Here is a 20,091-nt window from a genome sequence, read left to right as displayed (position 1 = left end):
CACTGTAGACAAAACAAAGTCACATCTGGTTTACGTCACACCTGTCAGGGCCTCGGAGCACACAGTGCTCCTGACTTTTCAACTCCTCATGACTCATCTGCAATTCAGATTTCTCCAAGCTGGCCTGGGGGGCTCCAGTCTGCCTCTCTCCATGATAGGATGGAAGCCACAATTGTCATGTGACAAATCACACTCTCCTCCCACCTACTCCTTTGAAAATATTTGTTTTAACAGAACATAGACAACTCTAAGCATATTTTTCTGAAGAGGGTTCCTCTGGGAAGGCTGGCTGACTTCACCTATCACTGAGCTCCTCTTCCTTCCTCTGCCTCAGCCTGACCTCTGCAAGGCTGGTGGCCTCCACCTCTTTTGGGCCCCAGGGTAAACTCAGCCTTCCCAAATGTAGCTCAGGTGACAAAAGACATTTCTCTGTCTTCTCTCACAAAGTCTCTTCGTACTGCAGGAAAGGACTGTATGACATAGCTATTGTCAATAAAACTCTGAGATTTTATTACATTTAAATGTCAAATCCCAAAAGCCATGAAAATGGTGAGGATACTTCATTGCTTATTAAGGTATTTTCAGTACCTGGAAGGACAAACCTCCTGTCACCAGAAAGGAATTGTCCCCAACATCCTAAGTTAAATGAAATAGAGTGAGGATAAGTCCTATAAAGCCACAGAGAGCAGGGAGGGAAACTTCTGTTTCATCTCTTGAGGTCACTGCCTTGTTTAGAAGTCTGTAGTTGACATAACAATAAAATTCGACCTCTTGAGCTTAAAATAAATTATCTTTTCTTTTTGGTGTAGCTTGCTACAAGGAAACACTCTGAGCAGACCCATTCAAAGCTGTGTCTTGTCCGGGGTGCTCCCTGCTAGTGATGCTTCCTCCCTGACAGACACAGCTTGTCTCCTGATGTAACACTGCTTGAGGATCAGAGGAATGTACCCTACTGCTAAAGGTGGGAGTATTTTCCCAAGCATCACTCACTCTTCACACTTGTCTGCAGGTTAAAATTCCCTTAGCAGAGCTCTGAGCATTTCCTGAGGGCTCAGTCCTCTGGGGAAAGCTCCTGTATTCCTCTGAGGAAGCTTCTCAAGCATACCTTTCCCTCGGGAGGAGCTTATTGTTTTTTCAAAGAGACTTTGGATTGCTTTTTTAAGGAAATGGCAGCACATTCCTAACCCACTCCATGCTTAGCAGGCTGTATGGGGATCCTCTTCTCTCTTCCAAAAAGCCTGGATGGGCAGCAAGTTCAGGATGGTGACATCATTCACATCAGAATGGAATGGGCTGGGTAGGCACTGCTGGTCCATCTGCAGCACCAGCCAGGCTCAGGCATTTAGGAACCCTAACAGCTAGAAAGTCCTTTTTTCTTAAACACTACCAGACATTCTGAAGGCTAAGAAACAAACAAGAGGGAGGTGCCTGTAGCCTGCAGAATGAATTTCAGCAAATGAAATTATTGGGACATAAGCCTGCCTTGATTTCGCAGCCCTGGAGGTACAGTGAAGCATCTGCAACTTCCTTATCAACACTTTTGTATGCATTAATGCTATTCCAAAGAAATTCTAGGAAAGCTTCCTCCTATTAAACCCCACAGTCACTTGTAAAAGTTTGTTCTGAGGGGCCAGCCTGTCTCTTTCCTTGTGTTATTCATGTGAGTTCTCTTTCTTCTGCTGCAGTTCCATGATTCTGCTCCTTTAGTATCTCTTCACTCCTGCTGTGAGCAGCACAAGGCAGGCAGGGGGAAAGAGAAGGGAAGTGGGGCTCCCTTGGCTGCCAAGATGTGAACTTTGAATTTAGCTAACCTGGGTTTTACTCTCTGCTTCACCACTCCCAGTGTAAATTTCTCTCAATCTTCATTTCCATCCATTAAAAGGGTAATTCTTACCCAGCATACTTTAGTCTATGTAACCCCCCTAAAGCCCCAGGATATTTAAACATAAACCACATAAAAATCAACAAAGCTGTCTCCTCATCTACCCCTTTTGCTTTGAGGTGAGACAAACTAACTAAAATGCACTTACAGTATGTTTGGTGGAATTTTTAGTAGTAGAGCTGCCTAAAGATTAAAGCTGCACAACCTTCCTAAACACAGTTGTTCAGGTGCTTATTGCCCCACTGAGAGCTTTCACACACCTTGAACTGCACTTCATTTTTTTAATACATAGATCAGTCCAAGAACAAACTAGCAAGAGGTGTGAAAGGCAGGACGAAAGGCTTCTGTACATGTATCAGCAGTACAAAGGAAAGGAAAAGAGAGAAAGAGGAAAAGAAAAAAAAGGGAAAGAGAAAAAAAAAAAAGAAAAGGCCAGCCTGCTGCTCCCAATGTGACATGAGACCTAGATATTAAATACACCAAAAAGGCCGTGGTACCCAGTACCTCTTTTCTCTTTTAGCAGTTTTGGGCTTCCCCACACGGTAAGACAAGACCTTACTGGAGTAAGCCCAGCAGAAGACCATCAGTATGATCAGGGGGTGTAAGTACACAGTGCCCAAGGAGGGGCTGAGCTGAATGTGCTCAGCCTTAAGAAGGACTTCTGATGGTTTGTGACCACCTTCTGTGAGGGGAGAAAGAAGGTAAGAGCCAGACTCAGCCTGGGGGCACACAGGGATGAAAGGAGCATCCACAGCCACTTGTGGAACAATGGACTGTCTGTTTAGATACCAGGATGGTTTATTTATTTCTCTGAGGGTAGTAAAAAACAGAAACAAGACGCCCACAGAGGTTGTGGTATTTCCATCCTTTGAGTTACTGAAAACTTGACCTCCAGAGGTCTGTTCCAGCTATAATTCTACAGCTCTGTTCTACAATTCTTGATGACTTGATGACTCATGGCAAAGAAAGCTGCAGGGTGACAAGTAGAGACCATGCCTCCCTAACTTCCAGCAGATCTCTAACTAATGGAAAGTCTTTGCTGTTACAGACATATTCTATCTATATTTGCCTTTAAAAATCTGCTCTATCGGGGCAGGTTTTCTACAAAGAACACAAGTTTGTATTATAGACCTTATGCTTCTGCAAGCAATAAAACATTTTTCCTGAGCAGAGAGGACAGGATCAAACAAGACACTTCAGTATTACAACCTTCCACTAGGGGAAAAGCATGTTCCTAACAGCTTCCTAATACCAGAACACTTCATCAAACCCTTTCTCTATCCCTATTCACACGCACAGTAACATCTGTGCAAGCCAGTTGGCTCTGGACAGCTCCTGTGGTTCTTGAAAGACTATTTCTTGGCAGGTTGTGTTTTTCACTCTAATTGAAAGGTTAATAAAATCAGTCATACTTGTATGTTGGCTAAATAAACACACTGTCTCCACTGATGATGAAACAGATGCATTACCACTCATGCCTCCCACGGGGTTCATTTGTTCCATGATCACATTTGGTTTCCTTCAAGCTTCTCTGTGCAGTCCCTGACAGCATTTTGGATGGTTTTCATAAGGAAATTTACCTTTCAGATGCTACTGCATTCACATGTCTCAACTCTAGTAGCCTTTGGCAAAGGTATTACAGGTCCTCAACATTTCTTCACTGTGGAAAATGTGGAAGAAGCTAATCCTGAAAATAGTTGAAACTTTCAGTGACCATAAATGTGCTATGGAGTCAAGCAGCTTATGTTGCTGAGGCTGAAACTGCCAATGCACCCAAACCTGGCTTCTCCCTGCCTCTCCCTCAGGCCGAGGCTCATCTTGCACCAAGCTGTTTCTCCAGGTCTTGTTGGCTTCTACAACCAGTCCTGCAAATTCACATGCCTCGAGTTTGATTTCACAAGCAGCTGAACTCCTGACACGTGCGTGTCTCTTTGAAACCAGCATTTACACTTGAAAGGGCAACACACGGTTGGTAAGGCGGGCAGAAGACACGCTGAATGCACCACAGGCAGAAAACAACATATTCAACTTAAGTTCTGTGTAGCACATTTCCAAACATTCAAAAGCTGCAACAGCTGGTCCTTGTTTGAAAGGAAAAGGCACCCCACAATCTTTCAGCAACCTGGTAATTGGTACAATGAAGAAAATCTCAAGCCGTACAAAGATTAACAGAGATTTAGATAATTTCAGTATTACACTCAGAAGTGGGAAAAAAAAAGGTGTACTTATTTCTCCATTAAAAAATAGCACTTATGCAATGCATCACTGAAGTTCTTTAGGGTGGGATTCATCTTACTTATTTTCTGTGTTCTGAAAGATGTAGGTAACTAAACTAGTCTGCTGAACTCTTAAGAGATGTAGTCTCTGCAGGGCTCCTTAAGTTAGGTTTTAGGAGATGTTCTCTTCCCTCCACTGACAGGGAAACCAGACTTGCCAGGTCTGCATATCCCAACAATTTAAGTCATTTGCACAACAACTCATCAACCGACAATTAACTCCCACTGCAGTCGCTCCTTCTTTTTTTACTATTTTTAAAAGTTAAAGCACAAAATCATGCCATGGACTTCCAACTTTAGGTCTCCACGTTACAGACTTTCCCTTAATCTGTCTTGTAATAAAGAGGAAACTGAGGAAATGAAGAGGAAATAGAGAGCTGAACGTCACACTAAGAAAAAGCATAAAACACTGTTTATAACATAAAACACTGACATAGCAAGTAAAGGGCATTTGTGAAGTACCATTTTCTCCCACACCTTTCTAACCTTCAATTCACCCAAAACCATCTGGAGCCAAAGCACAACATTCTCATTTATCACATTTTGTCACCTTACCAAAAGTCTCGCTGGTAGAAATTTTACCATCCTTGTGATCCTCACACAACTCTTTATTGCTTACGACAGAAAAGCCAAATCAGGAGTAGCTCAGGATATGGAAATAGCTGAGGAACCCGAGCCAGCAATAACCAGCAACAGGCACAGAACTGACCTCTGTGGGACGTTATTTATCTTGACAGTTACCACACTGTGTTCTTACAGCAGGAACTTGTCAGTCACTTAAGCTCTTTGTTGAACCGAGGCACTGGGAGAAAGGCAGGACAATCAGCGGTCCAGCACGAGCTGGATTTACACTTTAAGCCACATCACAAAAGAGCGATTTGAAATGAGCAATTTTCACGATGAGGGAATGCAGATACTCACTTGTCTGTACGGCATCAGAGCTGAATGCCTTGCTGATCAGAGACTAAGTGCTTTTAGGATCACTTTTTTATCTACTGGAGTCTAAACTGATAAAAATGGTCAAGTCAGATTACTAGAACTGCTGTGTGTTTTAGAAAATACGACTGAATATAGATTTGGGAGACTGTTTTTTTAATATTTATTTAGTAAAACTCACTATACAAACAAGAAGTTATCACAACAGTGTAATAGGCAAGGGTGTAGTTTCTCCTTCCTTCAAGCTGCTTCTTTGCTTCAGTAAAAACACATATATACAGTTACAACTATTTCCCTTTAAAGCACTGGGATTCATATATTAAAACATACCTGGTAAAATAAGCTTAAAATAATTTCACATTGCTTGGAAAAAGATTTGAGTAATTTACTCTTACCAGAGTGCCATTGCTGCACAGTATTCAAAAAAATGAACAACCACTAAAATATAGAGTAAAACATTTAAAAGTACATTTATTTCAAATGTGGGCAAAATATCAATATAAAAGAAAATAGAGTATAAGAAATAAAAATAAAGTACAAAACATTTTCATCTTTGACATCCATAATTTAATAGATAGCAAGCCCTTTCATTTTTACATCCAAATTACACTTTTGGCTGAAGTACCATAATTTATTTTAAAATGCTTAAAAACGGGCTAAACATGATACCTAAATTGGGCTCTTTTAAAACGGTAGTATAATACAAAACATAGTAAATTATGTTTCAGCTTAATAAAATTACACATCCTAAAAAAGATGCAGTTTAGTTTTGCTTTCCTGCTTTAAACTGCTCATCATCCCTAGGAAAAAAACAGCTGGAAAACAGCATCCACAGGAAGTTCTAGTTGCTTTGTACAATGGCTGAACAGCTAGATATAAGGCTCCAAGGATTCCGAAGCAGTAAGGCATTTTCCTATCCATCAAGTAAATTTATATGTATGCTTGTTAAGAAAGAACAACTGTAAGAAAATGACTGCAAAATGTAACTTTTATAATGACACAGAGGCCTTCCTCGTCTCCCCATTACATTTATCAAAAAGGGTCTATAATTTTCTTCAGTTAAAAACTATTTTCCTCATCTGAAGTAACTCATGGCAAGTATTTTCCTTAGTGGCAATTTTTTTCCCTGCTGCTCAATATTCTACCTCTATTCCTTTGTGACAACCCTGCCTCCCACCTCCCCTGAAGTATTTCCTATCAAAAAGTAATTCCACTTTGAATTTAAACTAGGGGTTTGGGTGTTAAACTACCCTCCCACCAAGTAAACATTATACATCCTAAAAAATTGTAATTAATTTGTTCCTAATTAAAAAAACTTTTGGTAAACCACTCTTCCCTAAGCAGCAGACAGTCTTTACACAAAAAGGATATGATTCATAATCCAGTGTTTGAGTAAGTACTCCAGTCAGAACAAACTCAGCATTGTGGACATCTGGAAATATCAAAAACATAAGTTTACACCCTACACAGACATTCTGCCTCCTTCTGCAGGTGTGTCAGGAGGGGCCATTCTGGACCTTTCTGCCCTTCATGCAAAGACACGAGGGGTATTGTCCCATCACTACCAGAACCCCACTATGAGCCATCACGTTGATCTATAATCAATACTATTAATTAGTATTAATAATAATGACCACGATGATGAATGTTGTTGTTATCATCATTAGTATTAGTAGCACATTATCTTATCTTGTTTCAATTATTAAACTGTTCTATCTGAACCCATGAGGTTTACTTTTTCTTTTTTAAATTCTCTTTCTCTCTAATGTTGGGGTAGAGGGAGCCAGGGTATGTTAACTCAGTTGCCTTCTGGGCTGAAAGCACCGAACAGGTAATTTTGCCTCACACAGGACTGAAGCCCCAAGTTCAAGCCTACCCTTCCAGAGATTTACAGTGACCTGCCTATAAAAAAACTCCATTAAAAATACCCAACAAACAGCTGGCTCGGATTTCAACATGGTTTGCAGGATAGTTCACGTATTCCTCTATTACCATCTGAAAGCTTCAAGAATCTCCATACTTGTATAATAATAATTGTAAAAAGGAAAAAAAACCCCCAAAATAACAGCTATACTATTCAAATCATAACGAAAGCTTACACATACCTATGCCCCTTGCGAAATATTCTCGACATAAATGAAGGTCATTTTCACAGGAAATCAAGATTATCTCCGGCAAACTCTAAATGAAAGAAACTAATGGTAAGCTCAGAGGAACACAGGAAGGTATTGCCAGTAATTTTAGAAAGCAACACTCAACACACCTTATTCTGCTTATGCTCCATGAGTTTTCGAAAAGAAGGTTGTTTAGATAACACTTTTCCTCCTGCACACTCCACAATAGCTTTCATGGTGGAAAGGCTGGGACAAATTCCAGGTGTAATGTAAAAATATTTTCCCTAAAAAGAGGAAAAGAAGAACAAGCAAACAATGATTATTTTGTTAACTGATTTGTGCAACACATGAAGTTTTACTGTCATATGACTCCTCTCTTACACAAGCATGGGGCAAGCTTTGAAAGCTGGGGTTCACTATGGAGGCTTTTGGACACAGATTGATCAGCTGGACAGTTGTCCTTAATTCCCACTGATGTTTTCCCCTGGAGGGGCAAACCCAGAGTTTTGATCAATTTGAAAAGTACAGGTGTGCCCATTTCAACGGCTGTGAAATAACCACCAGGAAACCTTCAAATGACCACGACGGTTCCAAAAAAAAACCCCAAACCAAAAGTAACTGCATGTGCTAAGACACGTAAGAACAACAATGCTCCTTTGCTTCTTCAAGAGCAGGGACATCTCAAGTGTTACAAAAGAACTTTTACCTTTCAGTTAACAGCCAATTTATTACTTCCTGACACAAATTATCCTACTACTTTGCTCAGACTGCTACAGGTGATCAGATCATAAAGTAGATTATCTCTGCTTACCAGCTAGGAATAAAAAAAATAGAAAAAACTTGCTATTTACACTGCAAAATTAAGCAAAACATAGCATTTAAAGTTAATAAAAGATGTAGATTCTTACTCATTACAGGTTGAAAAAAATACCCTTTTAAGGTGGTTTGCCTCAATAAACAGTCTGAAATTCAGTTAGGCTGAAGAATCTCTAGCAGCTCAGATCTACAGATACCTCTCTGCACTGCAACGTAATTTTAACCAGGGGCATGAAAACATCCCAGCAAACAGCCTGGTGCATAGTGGTGTCTCCAAGAAGAATCAGATCAGAACTCCCTGAGACTGGAGTGCAAGCTCATTCTCAGACTCCCATTTTCATGGGCAAGTGCTCTGACTACCAGGCTGGTGTAAAAAAGAAGAAAAAAGAAAGAAGGTTCCTCCCATAGGTGACTTTTTACAAGTAACTGAGCAATGTTCTAAATTTTGTAAGGGAACAAATACTGTTAATATATTGAGCATGTTTTGTTCACACCTACAGGATCCAGTCAATCCACTTATACCACCCCAATGATGCTTAGGCAGGAAATAGGCATAAAGTCAAAAATAAAATTTACAACAAATGCTTCCTGTTATATGCCAGTCTGTTTTATTGCCTTCAGCTATAAAACATGTGGTCCCAATGCTGAAACAACCAGGCTGAAAAACTCCAAGTGTTTAAATGGCATGTTAAACATACCTTGAACAGTGGAGCTACTTGTGCTCTCTTTAGAGACTCCTCTAAACTGAAGCAGAAAAGCACCTCAGCTTCAGCATCTCTGAGCACGAAGTTCTGCTCATCTGAAAAAGAAAAGACTGAGGATGTAACACACAAAACACAAACATCCATGTGATCCAGGATGTGATCTGTGGGGGCCAGGTGGCTCTGAATGGAAAACATACTATAATTTTAACACGATTACAATACCCCCTCTTTAATGGTTCCTTACAATGATGACCCCCAATTACCTGGAGAATTTAACAGTTTTACACTTGCATATCTAACAGTGATCACTGTACTATCAAGTCCCTTTTTCTAATTTTGGAGGAACCTGCAAACTTTCACTTATTGAGAAACTGTCTTCAAGTCCTAACACAGTCTTCACAGAGAAATCTTTCCATCTCTTTCATTTGTCCTGTTATTCAGCCAATTTTTTCTTTTTTTTTTTTAGGGATAGAATTTCAGTCTTTATCTTTCCACAAAAATCTATGTCAAACATATTTCTAAATCGAGTCTAATTCAAAACCCCTAAGCTCAAAGAATAAAGAAAAAAAAATGTATTTTTATATGGAGAATAAATTGGTCCTTCCAAGGGCAATTCTGACAACCTGCAAGAGATGGTGTTAATACTCTTCCAAAAGACAAAGAGAACTAGTAGGACGATTTTTGTAAACAATTGCCATATTTTCCATCACTGTAGCAGGTACAAAACTGGAGGCAGCCCATCAGCTACAAATCAACTCAATTTCAATAGACAAGTACTTCAAGTATTAGATCAAAATAGTCATCCTAAATTCCCTGATTTTCTTCATCTTCCAAAATAGTTTTCAAATGAATTGATTTCTCAGTTCACTGATGCTGAAGTAAGCAAATTGCCTTCTTGAGATTTATAAAAACGTTTGCTGGTTTTATTAGCTAATTGTCCATAGATTTAAGATATAAACAGCACAAAACAATCATATGCCAAATAATCAGCTTTTAAGAACGTTAAATAATGCAACTACAGGTAAAAAAATCTACAAAATGGCTACACAAGAAAGAAGTACAAGGTTTAACAACATCCAATATTTAATCATCCTAAAGTAAACCTTTTAAGTATGTTTTACTTTCATTTAAGGCAAAGAAACTGTATCAAATCAAATGAAAACTAAATGAAACAAAATGTTCTGTTGAAAGACTTGTTTAAAAAAAAAATCAAATCAACCCACAGCTTTACACAACCATAGTAACATAACCTTCTAACTCAAGAGGAATACAAACTAGCTGCTAATATAATTATTTAAAAACATTGCACGTCATTCTTCAAGAGGTGTGAACCATGACAGACCTGCTGTAGAATGAAAATATCTGCTTTCAGAAACTGAACTCTTTAGAAAACTGGTAGGAAACACTGAAGTCAGAAGTCGAAACAACAAAGTATATTTAAATATGTCAATGAACCCTAAGTTTACTGCAGGAATTGATACTAATTTAACTTACCAACAAATTTCTGGCACTTGAAACACTCTTCTAACCACTCTGGAGTTACTATGTGCTTGACTACAGAAATTGCTGTCAGGAACTTGACAGTTCGGGTCACTTTACTGGCAATTAGATGGGTACATTTCTGGGCAGAGTCTGCTACTTCACCTCCAAGGATATACAGTTTCTGAAAGTTGTACCAAACACAAATTTAAATAAAAGAGTTGTTAAATAACTGGAGGAAAAACACAGATGAAAAATCGTAACATCACCATCAAATAAAACCGAACTCCTAATGAAACAGCAAATATAGATTTCTGTATTACAGTCATTCCTTTACTAAAGCTGATTAATTTTGACAGAATTTACAGCCATTGAAAAGCCAGGTATTTCCAGGCATAAATATCACCTGGCAAGATTGAAAGCTATTTCCTGCTTCTGCAGTTTTTTGATTATGGGTTGTGCTTTTTTAAAGCAAGAAAATAACTGTAAGTTAAAAATGAAAATCTTTTTTAAGTGAAACATGGTATTAAATTGAAGTAAGCAGAGTATTTAATAAGTTTTTTCTGTGGAAGGTGCAATAAATGTTGTAGCTACAGCAAACTTAATTTTGCTAGTATTTCCTTTGAAAAGTATTGCATGCAAAACACATCTTCTTTAAATACACTAGTTCCCCACGTATTTTTGATGATACTGAGCAACCATTCCTTTTTCCTTGGTTTAAACTACCAAACCCAAACTATCTCATCACAGTTGCTATCCTGTCAATTAAGACAGTCATTATCTGAAGGGATAAGTAATAAAGCAAATCAGCTGGTGAGGCACATCAGATTACCACGGGTGTTAAGAGATAGAATGCTCCCCTTTTAAAAATTCCAAGAATGAAAAAATATTTGGACAGCTTTAGTAACTATGCACCGTGGATTTCTGATTTTCTATGACAAACGTTTTGCACAAATAAATTAAAAAACCCCACCAATATCTCAAAGTATAAATATTTAACATATTAGGGTGATTCTGTTACATCAGTCATTGGGAGTCCCCCAAGCAAGAAAGCCTAAGGGGTGTATTGGAAGCCCTGAGCGGCCTCTGGCAGCCCCCTTTAATGCTCTGATGATGATGAATACACAGGACAGACAGGGACAGTGCTTTAAGCTTTTCTTTACCATGCTTGCTTTGATGGTTTGCATAAAGATGACACACAAAAGTATTACTCAGAGACTCAACCTCTCCACTATTTATTTCCTTCAGGGCATGTATAAACACCCTGAATAGAACACTGCACCCATACAGAAGGTAAAGGCTGCTATTTCTGTGTTCACCTCAAAACACTTCTACCTATGAGTACAAATATTGCAAGATTTCCATTCTGATGTGCAAGGAACCCTCTTGGCACACAGGTAAAAATATTGCCCCTCATCTCAAGAAGATGAGAAGTATCCAACCCCAAACTCTGCAAAATCTTGACGGCATCAGCACTGCCAGGTTTAGATTCAACTTCACAAGCCTTAAGGCTGATGTTAAAATTTTAGATTTGTGAGCCATAGCCGTAACCAAAACAGATTCTCCTTACAATTAACCTGGGACCAACATGACCAAAAGTGAGGAGCTGACATTGGAACTTTATGGGATACACTGAAAAATATTTTCTGCCCCAAAATATTTAATATCTAGCTTCAAATGCAAACACTGAAAGGGGAAAAAAAACTCCAAAGTCCAATTACTTTAAAAAAAAAAAGTTTAAGTGTAATAAAGTATTAGATATTTCTGAGCACACCAAAGTGGTACATATTTCTAAGAAATGTAGTGGACTCAAACTAGGCCTCATTTACTTCTCTGAATGTTATATATTATTTAGAGTTAAGTTTTGGGACAGCTTTATAAGGGAAGAGAACAAAACCTCAATAGGAACTTCTCTCACACCTGCTATAAGCTTTGTCATCAGCTTTCTTTGAAGCATTTGGCACTACAGATAGCAACTCCACCAGAATAAACCTGGGTCTTATCCAGTACAATCATCACTACTTTTCTCATTTAACTTTGGTAATGAAATTTAATGATTTAAAACCAAATGCAGAAAGGGCTTTCTTGCTTTTTAAAGCAATCATACAGAAAGTAAAAGCAACTAGCACAGTAGTATGAAGTAGTTAACTAAAGCAGAACAAATAAACTAATTCCACATAAACTTACTTAACCTCAAGCCCAGTAAATACAGGTTTTTATCCACTAGCTGGATATATGCTAATCAAGTCTTAGCAAAAATTCAACATCAATAAAAAAGTTATCAGATGTTTCAATGTAGTGCACAAGAGATAAGCTTGAAAGTTACCTTAATGTACTGTTGCACTTGCATAGGTTCAAATCCTGTGAAGAGCACCATTGGTGTCAGCTCGGGGGTGAGTTTTTTAGTAGGTGGTGGTAGATCTTCAATCCTACAAAATACAGGAAATTCAGCAAAATGTGATGTTTGGGCCCAAAGCTGTATAATTATAATTTTGAAATCAGACAAGCACACTCTTGCCATTTTTACCAATGGAATGACCCAGATGAATAAGAATTAGGCAGGATTTTTTCTGAAGAAAAAATTACCATGTTGAGAACACGGCAAATTCTCCTGTTTTTGTTCTCTCCCAATTCTCTTACTACTTCACTCTCTAGTGATTGTTTTATTTGTGCCAGTTGAGTAGCTGGCAACATACAAAAAACACTGATAAGTTATTTCAATGAGCAGCCCACAGGCTGGAAGCAGCTGATGGCCAGTTGAAACTTCAGAGGAAAAGTCAATTAAGGACTATGGACATTGACTACTCTGTGTTCTTACCTCGCTCTTTTGGAAGACGGCTGAAGACTGGATTCATTTTGCTTTGGTTTCAAAGGCAACCTCACCCCCTGAAATCAGACCATGTGCATGTTTATATCTGAGTTGAGCAGGGAAAACAACTTCTACTGTGAAAGAGAAAAGCTGTACAACCGTATTCCAGACCATATTAAAGACAATTAAACAAATTAAAATGACCTGAACACATGGCACATGTGCTGCTTACACAACCTGCCCTAGAGCAAAGCTGGGTGTTGGCCAAAGCTTCTCCACAAACCTATGTAACCATGTAAGTGTACCCCAAACAAGATATTGTGGGACTTTTTTTCTTTTAAAGAACACTGGCAAACATAAATGGAAAACCCAGTGAATTAAGTGAGAAGGAGACTGAAAAGCCTGCCCATTTGTTGAACACATGAAGACTACAATATTCTTCCTGGTGCTAAATATCATGGAGTGGTAATATTCCAACAAATACTGTTTTAAACTCATTTTCCCTAACTACATAAACAGAAGCTGGATAGACACTCCCACTTTCCCAGTACCAGATCAGCCTCTGGAGCATTTGCCCAGGGTAAAGAAATGCAGCTCTCCTTGGCCTGAGAAACTTGAAACCACAGCTCCCAGGTGAGGAGTGTGTGACATCTACGCCTTTTTAACCTTTCAAATCGACACCTGAAATTTAATTAGGGCACAGGACCAGAAAAGACAGGCAGCATTGTTCCAGCCTTACTGTGAGGATGTTCCTTTGGGAGGAACAGGCCCAAGGGTTTGTTCCCTGCTCTCAGGGATAGGCATTTTTATGCCAGACAACTGCTAGTACAAGCAGCTGGAAAGAACAGTGCACACATCCACTTTCTGATAGACATTTCAACCATGAAAATGCAAGAGGTAGGTGGCATCAACTCTGTCTGACAAGACAACTATCCTCACAAGAGGACCCCAAATCCCAGGACAAACAGAAATGCCTACAGTGAAGGCAGTGAGGTACCTTGTCTGACACTTCCACACGCCCAGCATTTTCTATTTCCAAACCATATTCTTCCTGTGGGGGCACCCTGAGGGCAGCTGGACAGGATTGTCTCCAGAAGTCCCTTTCAATCTAAGTTACAAGATTCCCACTTCACATGGGCAAGAAGGGTCCCCATAAAGTAAATACAAAAGGGGAGGTACTAAATTAGGCATCTGACCCCTAAGGTCTCTCCATTGGCTACACAAGACAAGACATTGCCCACTACCTGGTCTGACAGATCCCCACGAAGAAGGTATGTGTACAGTTTTAAGATGAGCTCAACTGTAGTGTGGATGCAAAGGGTGGTGGTTAACAAACCCAAAACAGAGTTAGTTAAAAGCTATTTTAAATACTAACAGTGTATACTGAATCTCCTCAAGGACTTTTTATCTCTCTTGCAACACTAGAATGCATCCTTCTTCAGGAAAATATGAAGAGCACAAATTTTTTAAAGCATTTAGTTTTCTAAAAATTAGTTTCCTACGGGGCCACAAAACAATTCCACAGGGGGAACTGTAAGATGATTGTTTTAAACTTATGGTCAGGAATACATTAGTGGCTGTTTCTAAAGCTGAAAGGTATTAAAGCAACAAGCAGTTGCTGAATCCTTATTTAAAGCATTAGTACAAATTCAGGTATAAGAGTTACTAAGCACCTCTTTTCTGAAAGAGTTTACAGAGTGACTGAGATGCAAGTGATCCACTACATCAGAGGTGTGGCAAAATGTTTTTGTGCAATATAAAATGTTACCTGACAGTCACCTGCTGTATTGAAATGAACTGAAAGTTCACCAGCCTAAACTGGGATCTACCTACATGAAGACACACTGGGAAAAGTTATAAAGTATAAATCTGAAATGGGAAGAAAATTTACAATACAAAAACTGAAGGAGTTTTCTACATATTCAGAACAAGCTGCAGTTTCCACCTCATCTCTTAGACCTGTCTCATGTTTTGCATGTTTCACAGATACCCTACATGACAAAAATTAAATGTCTTGTATCTTTTTTAAGGTACGATTCTTCTTTGTTCATTTCCACTATTTCAGGATACTTTTTAATGCACGGTGTATGCTTAAAGCCTAAAATACATGGTATATATTTCCCTGGTTTTAGTTCTTAGTGTACATCAAAGAGATGATAAAAAGTAGTTCCACCTTTAATTTACATTATCTATCCTCTTTAAAATTTAGTCAATATTTACAAAATTCTTATTGATTTTGGGTGTTCTGTCTTCAAAACCTTTATGTGGTCTCATTTTCACAGTGTTAAGTACTGACTCAAAAAACCCTAAGCCCTTTCTAGAGGTCTGATATAGAAACTGAGGAGTGAAGCACTAGCCCAAGATGTCTCAACAGCAACTCTGTTTTGTACACCCACTACAATTTCTTAATTCTGCAAGAGATTATTTCTCAGGTTTCTCAAAATAAAAGAGAGCCAACATTAGCAGAAAGTACAACCACGAGGTTCACCACATACACGTGTTCACACATTAAAAACACTAAGGAGTGATCTTATCAAAATAGCTCTGTGCATATAATAATTCAACATACCATTAGAAGTTCTGGTGACACCTTTAATGGGACTCTCCAAGCATCTGTGGAACGGAGAACAGGAGAAAAATGAAACCATTGCCAAGTTATTTGTAAGAGAGGACACGTGCTCCTATTGATCAAACGGGCACTTTTAAACGCTGCAGGGCCCAGGATTTTGTGAGTGAAACTCTCACCCAGGAGGTTGAGCACCAGGTGCTGACTGGGAGAAAGCGGATCCTGGAGGTTGAACACCGTGTACCGGCTGTGCTGGATCTGCCGCAGCGCCTCGAAGTTTCCCAGCAGGATGTCACAGAGCCACTGCGCGTTCACACACGGGATCCTCCACTCCTTGGCCTTCTCGTACTTCAACCCGTTGGGCCTTGTTGTTCAGAGGTGAAGAAACAAGATCGTATTGCAAGGAAATAGGTGAAACAGCAATTTCTAATAACAAACCTAAAATGCCAGTATTTCTGTTACCTGCTCTAACTGTGACAGAGTAAACAACCTGAAAAATACTTTTGTTCTGTGTGCCAGAGCAAGTCAATTAGAGGAGAATTTCTGCCCTAAATGGAGTCAAGTTAGACCTGGATTTACATTTTCCCTCCTCCAAAGTTTTTAAAAAATACATATTTTACTTATAGTTGATGCAAGAGTCAGCATCCCTTATGAAATATTATAAAACAGCAAAATTTGAAATGACTTTTCTTTTGCCTGTCTTCAGAAGGCCAAATTTATCAGACAGCGTGCTATGATTCAGTTCAATAAACAACATCACTGAGCTTATTGCTATCAAATTGCAGAACTGATTAAAATTAACACTCTTATAATGAGCTGTAGCCATCACCTCACATCCAGACAAGCACTGCCTGTCTGTGAGAAGGTGAGCACTGTTGATGAAGCACTTACTCTTTGCAGATGAGAACTGTATTGCTCCGGCACAGGTAGCCCGTGTACTTGGCACCTGCTAGGTAGGCCATCAGCTTGAGGTCATCTCTGTCACTGTCAACAAATCCTGTCACAGAGATTATCTGCAGACAGAAAGAGACTGTTATAAGTACCTGAACAAGGACAGTACTTACAGAACACTCCTGTGGAAATGATTTTTCCATTACTAACATTGTTACATTACAGTGAAATAAGTGTGGTGTATCAGCGTATACTGTATACAAACAGTACAATTTAAAAGTGATTTGTTGACACTTAAAAATTTCAGGTTTCTAGCACTAGCGCTGACTCAGGAAGAATAATTTCTGGTTTTCTGGTCATGTTTTCCTCATTTACAGAGACTATAGTTTTATTGTGAAAGAGCTCAGAGCTAATTTGCTTCTCACGTGTCTCACTTCTTCCTTCTGCTGCTGCTCATACTCAGGCAGACAGAGAAATGCTTACACTTACTTGCTCTACTCTACTTTTTAAAATCTCCTAGAAGCTGTGCTTTATTCTGCCATGAAGCCGAATAAACTGTGCCAGCTGATCACAGGTGGTGAACTGTAATTCCACATCTTCTATTATTTTTAATCTTGCTAGGTTTTCATTGTCACAATTCTCTCCTTTTCTTTAGGAAAAGGCAACAGTAATTTTGTTTAAATGATGTTTATTACGTTACATATCATATTTACTACTAACCACTGTGTTCACATGCGTGTTGTTGTATTCTAATTTTCCCAAATCTTTACTTTTTTTTACTTCTTTCCAAACAGGCCATCATCCCATATGACTGTATCAGTAAAAAGAAACCCAATGCCAAAACATATTTTGGGCACCTTGTTTTATACAGCACAGTGCATTTTAAGATTGCATCTGAATGAACTAAAGTTTTTCAACTTCACAAAATTCCACTTGCCCAGTGCTCCTCATTGCACAGGCTACTGGAAGTGTGGCCTCCTATTCTCTGATTAGCAGCACAGGCTTCCTTTTGTGATATTTGCTAAGCATTGACCCAGAAAAATAAAAACCCTCAAAAAACCCTCTCAAAATATTGGGTTATGGGACAGGCAGCACATACTGTTAGATGTGCTGTTAGTAAAAAGCTATGCAGCTTGGATTCCTGCCACCTTGCTACGTGTCACTCATGCAATCTTTGCCCCTCGGTGTCTGAGAGTAACTCACAAAGGCAGGTGTTACCCCCTCACCACTCTGAGCTCAATGAGACTTGCAAAGCACTCAAATCACCTGGCAGCACAAACCACATCAACACAGCACCCAGGGATTAACAGAAGCTTTTCTTCCAAGGCAAAATAAATGTGTATTTTGCTTTGAGTGAGCACGTTCTAGCTCTGTTTTAATACTGCTCATGTAATGAAGCAGGCAATGAAGCAAGTGTTCTTTAGAAGTAAGCTTTTCCTTCTTACATGTTGAGAGCATGGCTTTCCTCCCGGTGGAAATGCCACTGGGAAATGAAGGGCTCGATGAGGTGGGACCATCTTCTTCTTCTTCAAGATTGTGTTCAGCCAATGTGCTGTAATACATCTCTTCCTTTCCCTTAAAGCCTGTGAATGCACAAACAGCTTTTAAAACCCAAAACACACATTCATTTTACTTTACACTTTTTTTACAACTCAAAGCTTTGATTTTAACTGTTTGTTTTTCTCTACTTTCTCAGGATCCCCCTTCTCAGAGGGTCTTTTCTAGTGGAATAAGTCTGCTACATGCACTACAAAAGTCTGTACATCAAAACCCACAAATCACAAAAAAGCACTTAAAGATAAACTTTGTACTTGCAATCTAAGCATGAAGCACACAGAGAATTTTATTACTTTCCAGCAATAAAATGAAAGCACGTTCCAATGCAGGCTACCAGTTTGCTTACCTGAGCATACATGTTACTGACTTGGCTTTCACAGAGAAGATGAGTACATCTGCTTGTGAGAGTAGGGTCCACTGTCCCACCATGGGCTTGGATGATCTGGCAAGAGAGCAAACCCAGAACTTCTAATGTATAACAATTTTAAAATTACCTTGAGAAACAAAAAGTCTGAAATGAAAGTCTACTCCTTAGGACACTGCCACTATTAGCACCATTTCACTGAAGAGTTACCCCCCAAAACCAGGTTTGTTATCTAGCTTAAGAACATTTTTGGAAACAAAAACCAAAATTAAATATGCAGCTTTTCTCTGAACAAAAAGTCTATTTTTTAGAATAAATGGAGAAAAAAAACCAAAATAAAGATATATAAACAAACAAAAAGTCTCACTTTTTTATATTTTGCAGTATAACTATTAAACAATTTTTTATGAACTATTCATTTCTATCTCAGCAATAAACACAAGTGCTGTTAAAAATGTCAACAGCTTACTTGATTATGCAAAATTGTAGGGAAAATTCAACTATAAAATCCATCAGAAGTTTCTGAAGAACATCAAAGTCCTCTTATTTAGGAAAGGATACAATCAGATTTTTCTGAAAAATAGAAGTTGGCAAAAAAATAGAAACACTCTATTCTTCCATTGTATTCACTCAGGTGGATACCTCACAGGCTAATAAATGCCAAAATTATATGCAAAAAAGAGTCTTTTTATACAATGAAGTTAAAGACAGATAGTGATGCTATATTACATTTGCTGTATTACAGCTGCCTGATTAAAAGCATAAATAACTGGGAAATAATTAAGGTTGAAACTTATTTAACTCATGTTCTGACTGAAGACTTAATTCAACCTAAAGGCTGCACACCTAAAGCATTTTTATTACTTTTTCTGGTCAGCAGCAGTTGAAAAATGGATTTCAGTTTGTAACAGAAGAATTACACCAAAAGGTGCCCAAAGAAAAGTGAACAGTGCTGACATACTTCCAGTGATATCTTTTCAAATCTAGGTGCTATGACATTATGTTACAGTTTTTTAAAAATACAGCAGAATCTTACCCGTTTCCAGGTGGCTAACAGCTGTTTGTCAGACATCTGTTCTGGGTAATCAGCAATTGCAAAGACACAGCCCAGTAGGAAATACTCTTCTGGAACTGGAATAGTTTAGCACATAAAAGAACAAACAATTAAATACTTAGAAGTCTTAAGAGTTCATCTCAGAATATATTTGCTACACTAAGCTTTTCCCATTACCAGGTTACAAACTTTGTATAATTTTAAAGTGTACTTCCTTAAAAAAAATAAAGGACCCAACATTTCAAAGGTGAAAGCCTTAAAGGCACAGTTCAGCCTGGGGATTGATTTTATTCTGGGTCTTTTTTTTTTTCCTGCATGAAGGGGGGCTAAAGGGGAAGAAGGAAGGGTCACCAAAAGGAGAAGATAAGACAAATTCCTCTTTTACAAACATCTGCTACAAATAGCCAAAACAATAAAAAATACTTCAGTTCTACTAGCACGGACAGAATTAAAAGCAAGGTGTGACAACTTTCTGACACTGAAGCTTCATTAATTTACTCGTACTTCCAAAATTTTACCTGTCTTTTGATATACTGTTTGAAAGGTCGCCCCCTTCCTCTCTTCCAAATGAAAAAAACATTCAAAACAATTATGGTGTGCACAGACTAACACTATACTGACAGTGTAATTTATGTGCTTGTGG

At 38.7% G+C, this 20,091-nt stretch overlaps 1 protein-coding gene across 2 annotated transcripts in view; it reads right to left on the bottom strand.

Moving 5' to 3' along the window:
- Window positions 1–5,233: 5,233 nt before the first annotated feature.
- The window catches only part of PAXIP1 (PAX interacting protein 1), a 34,242-nt gene continuing 19,384 nt past the window's right edge, over window positions 5,234–20,091 (bottom strand). For both annotated transcript variants that reach the window (XM_050320535.1, XM_050320544.1), the window contains exons 8-21: window positions 19,431–19,525; window positions 18,377–18,472; window positions 17,919–18,056; window positions 16,474–16,595; window positions 15,762–15,946; window positions 15,586–15,629; window positions 13,026–13,093; window positions 12,534–12,636; window positions 10,223–10,391; window positions 8,723–8,823; window positions 7,358–7,492; window positions 7,200–7,275; window positions 6,467–6,526; window positions 5,234–6,031 (exon numbers count right to left, since the gene is read on the bottom strand). In XM_050320535.1, the coding sequence (XP_050176492.1) occupies window positions 6,015–6,031; window positions 6,467–6,526; window positions 7,200–7,275; window positions 7,358–7,492; window positions 8,723–8,823; window positions 10,223–10,391; window positions 12,534–12,636; window positions 13,026–13,093; window positions 15,586–15,629; window positions 15,762–15,946; window positions 16,474–16,595; window positions 17,919–18,056; window positions 18,377–18,472; window positions 19,431–19,525 (1,409 nt within the window). In that variant the 3' untranslated portion in view covers window positions 5,234–6,014. The remainder of the gene's footprint in view (window positions 6,032–6,466; window positions 6,527–7,199; window positions 7,276–7,357; window positions 7,493–8,722; window positions 8,824–10,222; window positions 10,392–12,533; window positions 12,637–13,025; window positions 13,094–15,585; window positions 15,630–15,761; window positions 15,947–16,473; window positions 16,596–17,918; window positions 18,057–18,376; window positions 18,473–19,430; window positions 19,526–20,091) is intronic.

The sequence above is a fragment of the Myiozetetes cayanensis genome, unplaced genomic scaffold (assembly GCF_022539395.1).
Source record: "Myiozetetes cayanensis isolate MyiCay16 unplaced genomic scaffold, myiCay2020 scf1, whole genome shotgun sequence".
Taxonomy (NCBI): Eukaryota; Metazoa; Chordata; class Aves; order Passeriformes; family Tyrannidae; genus Myiozetetes; species Myiozetetes cayanensis.
The sequence above is the reverse complement of the archived record's forward strand: the minus strand, read 5'-3'. Positions and strand labels throughout refer to the sequence as shown.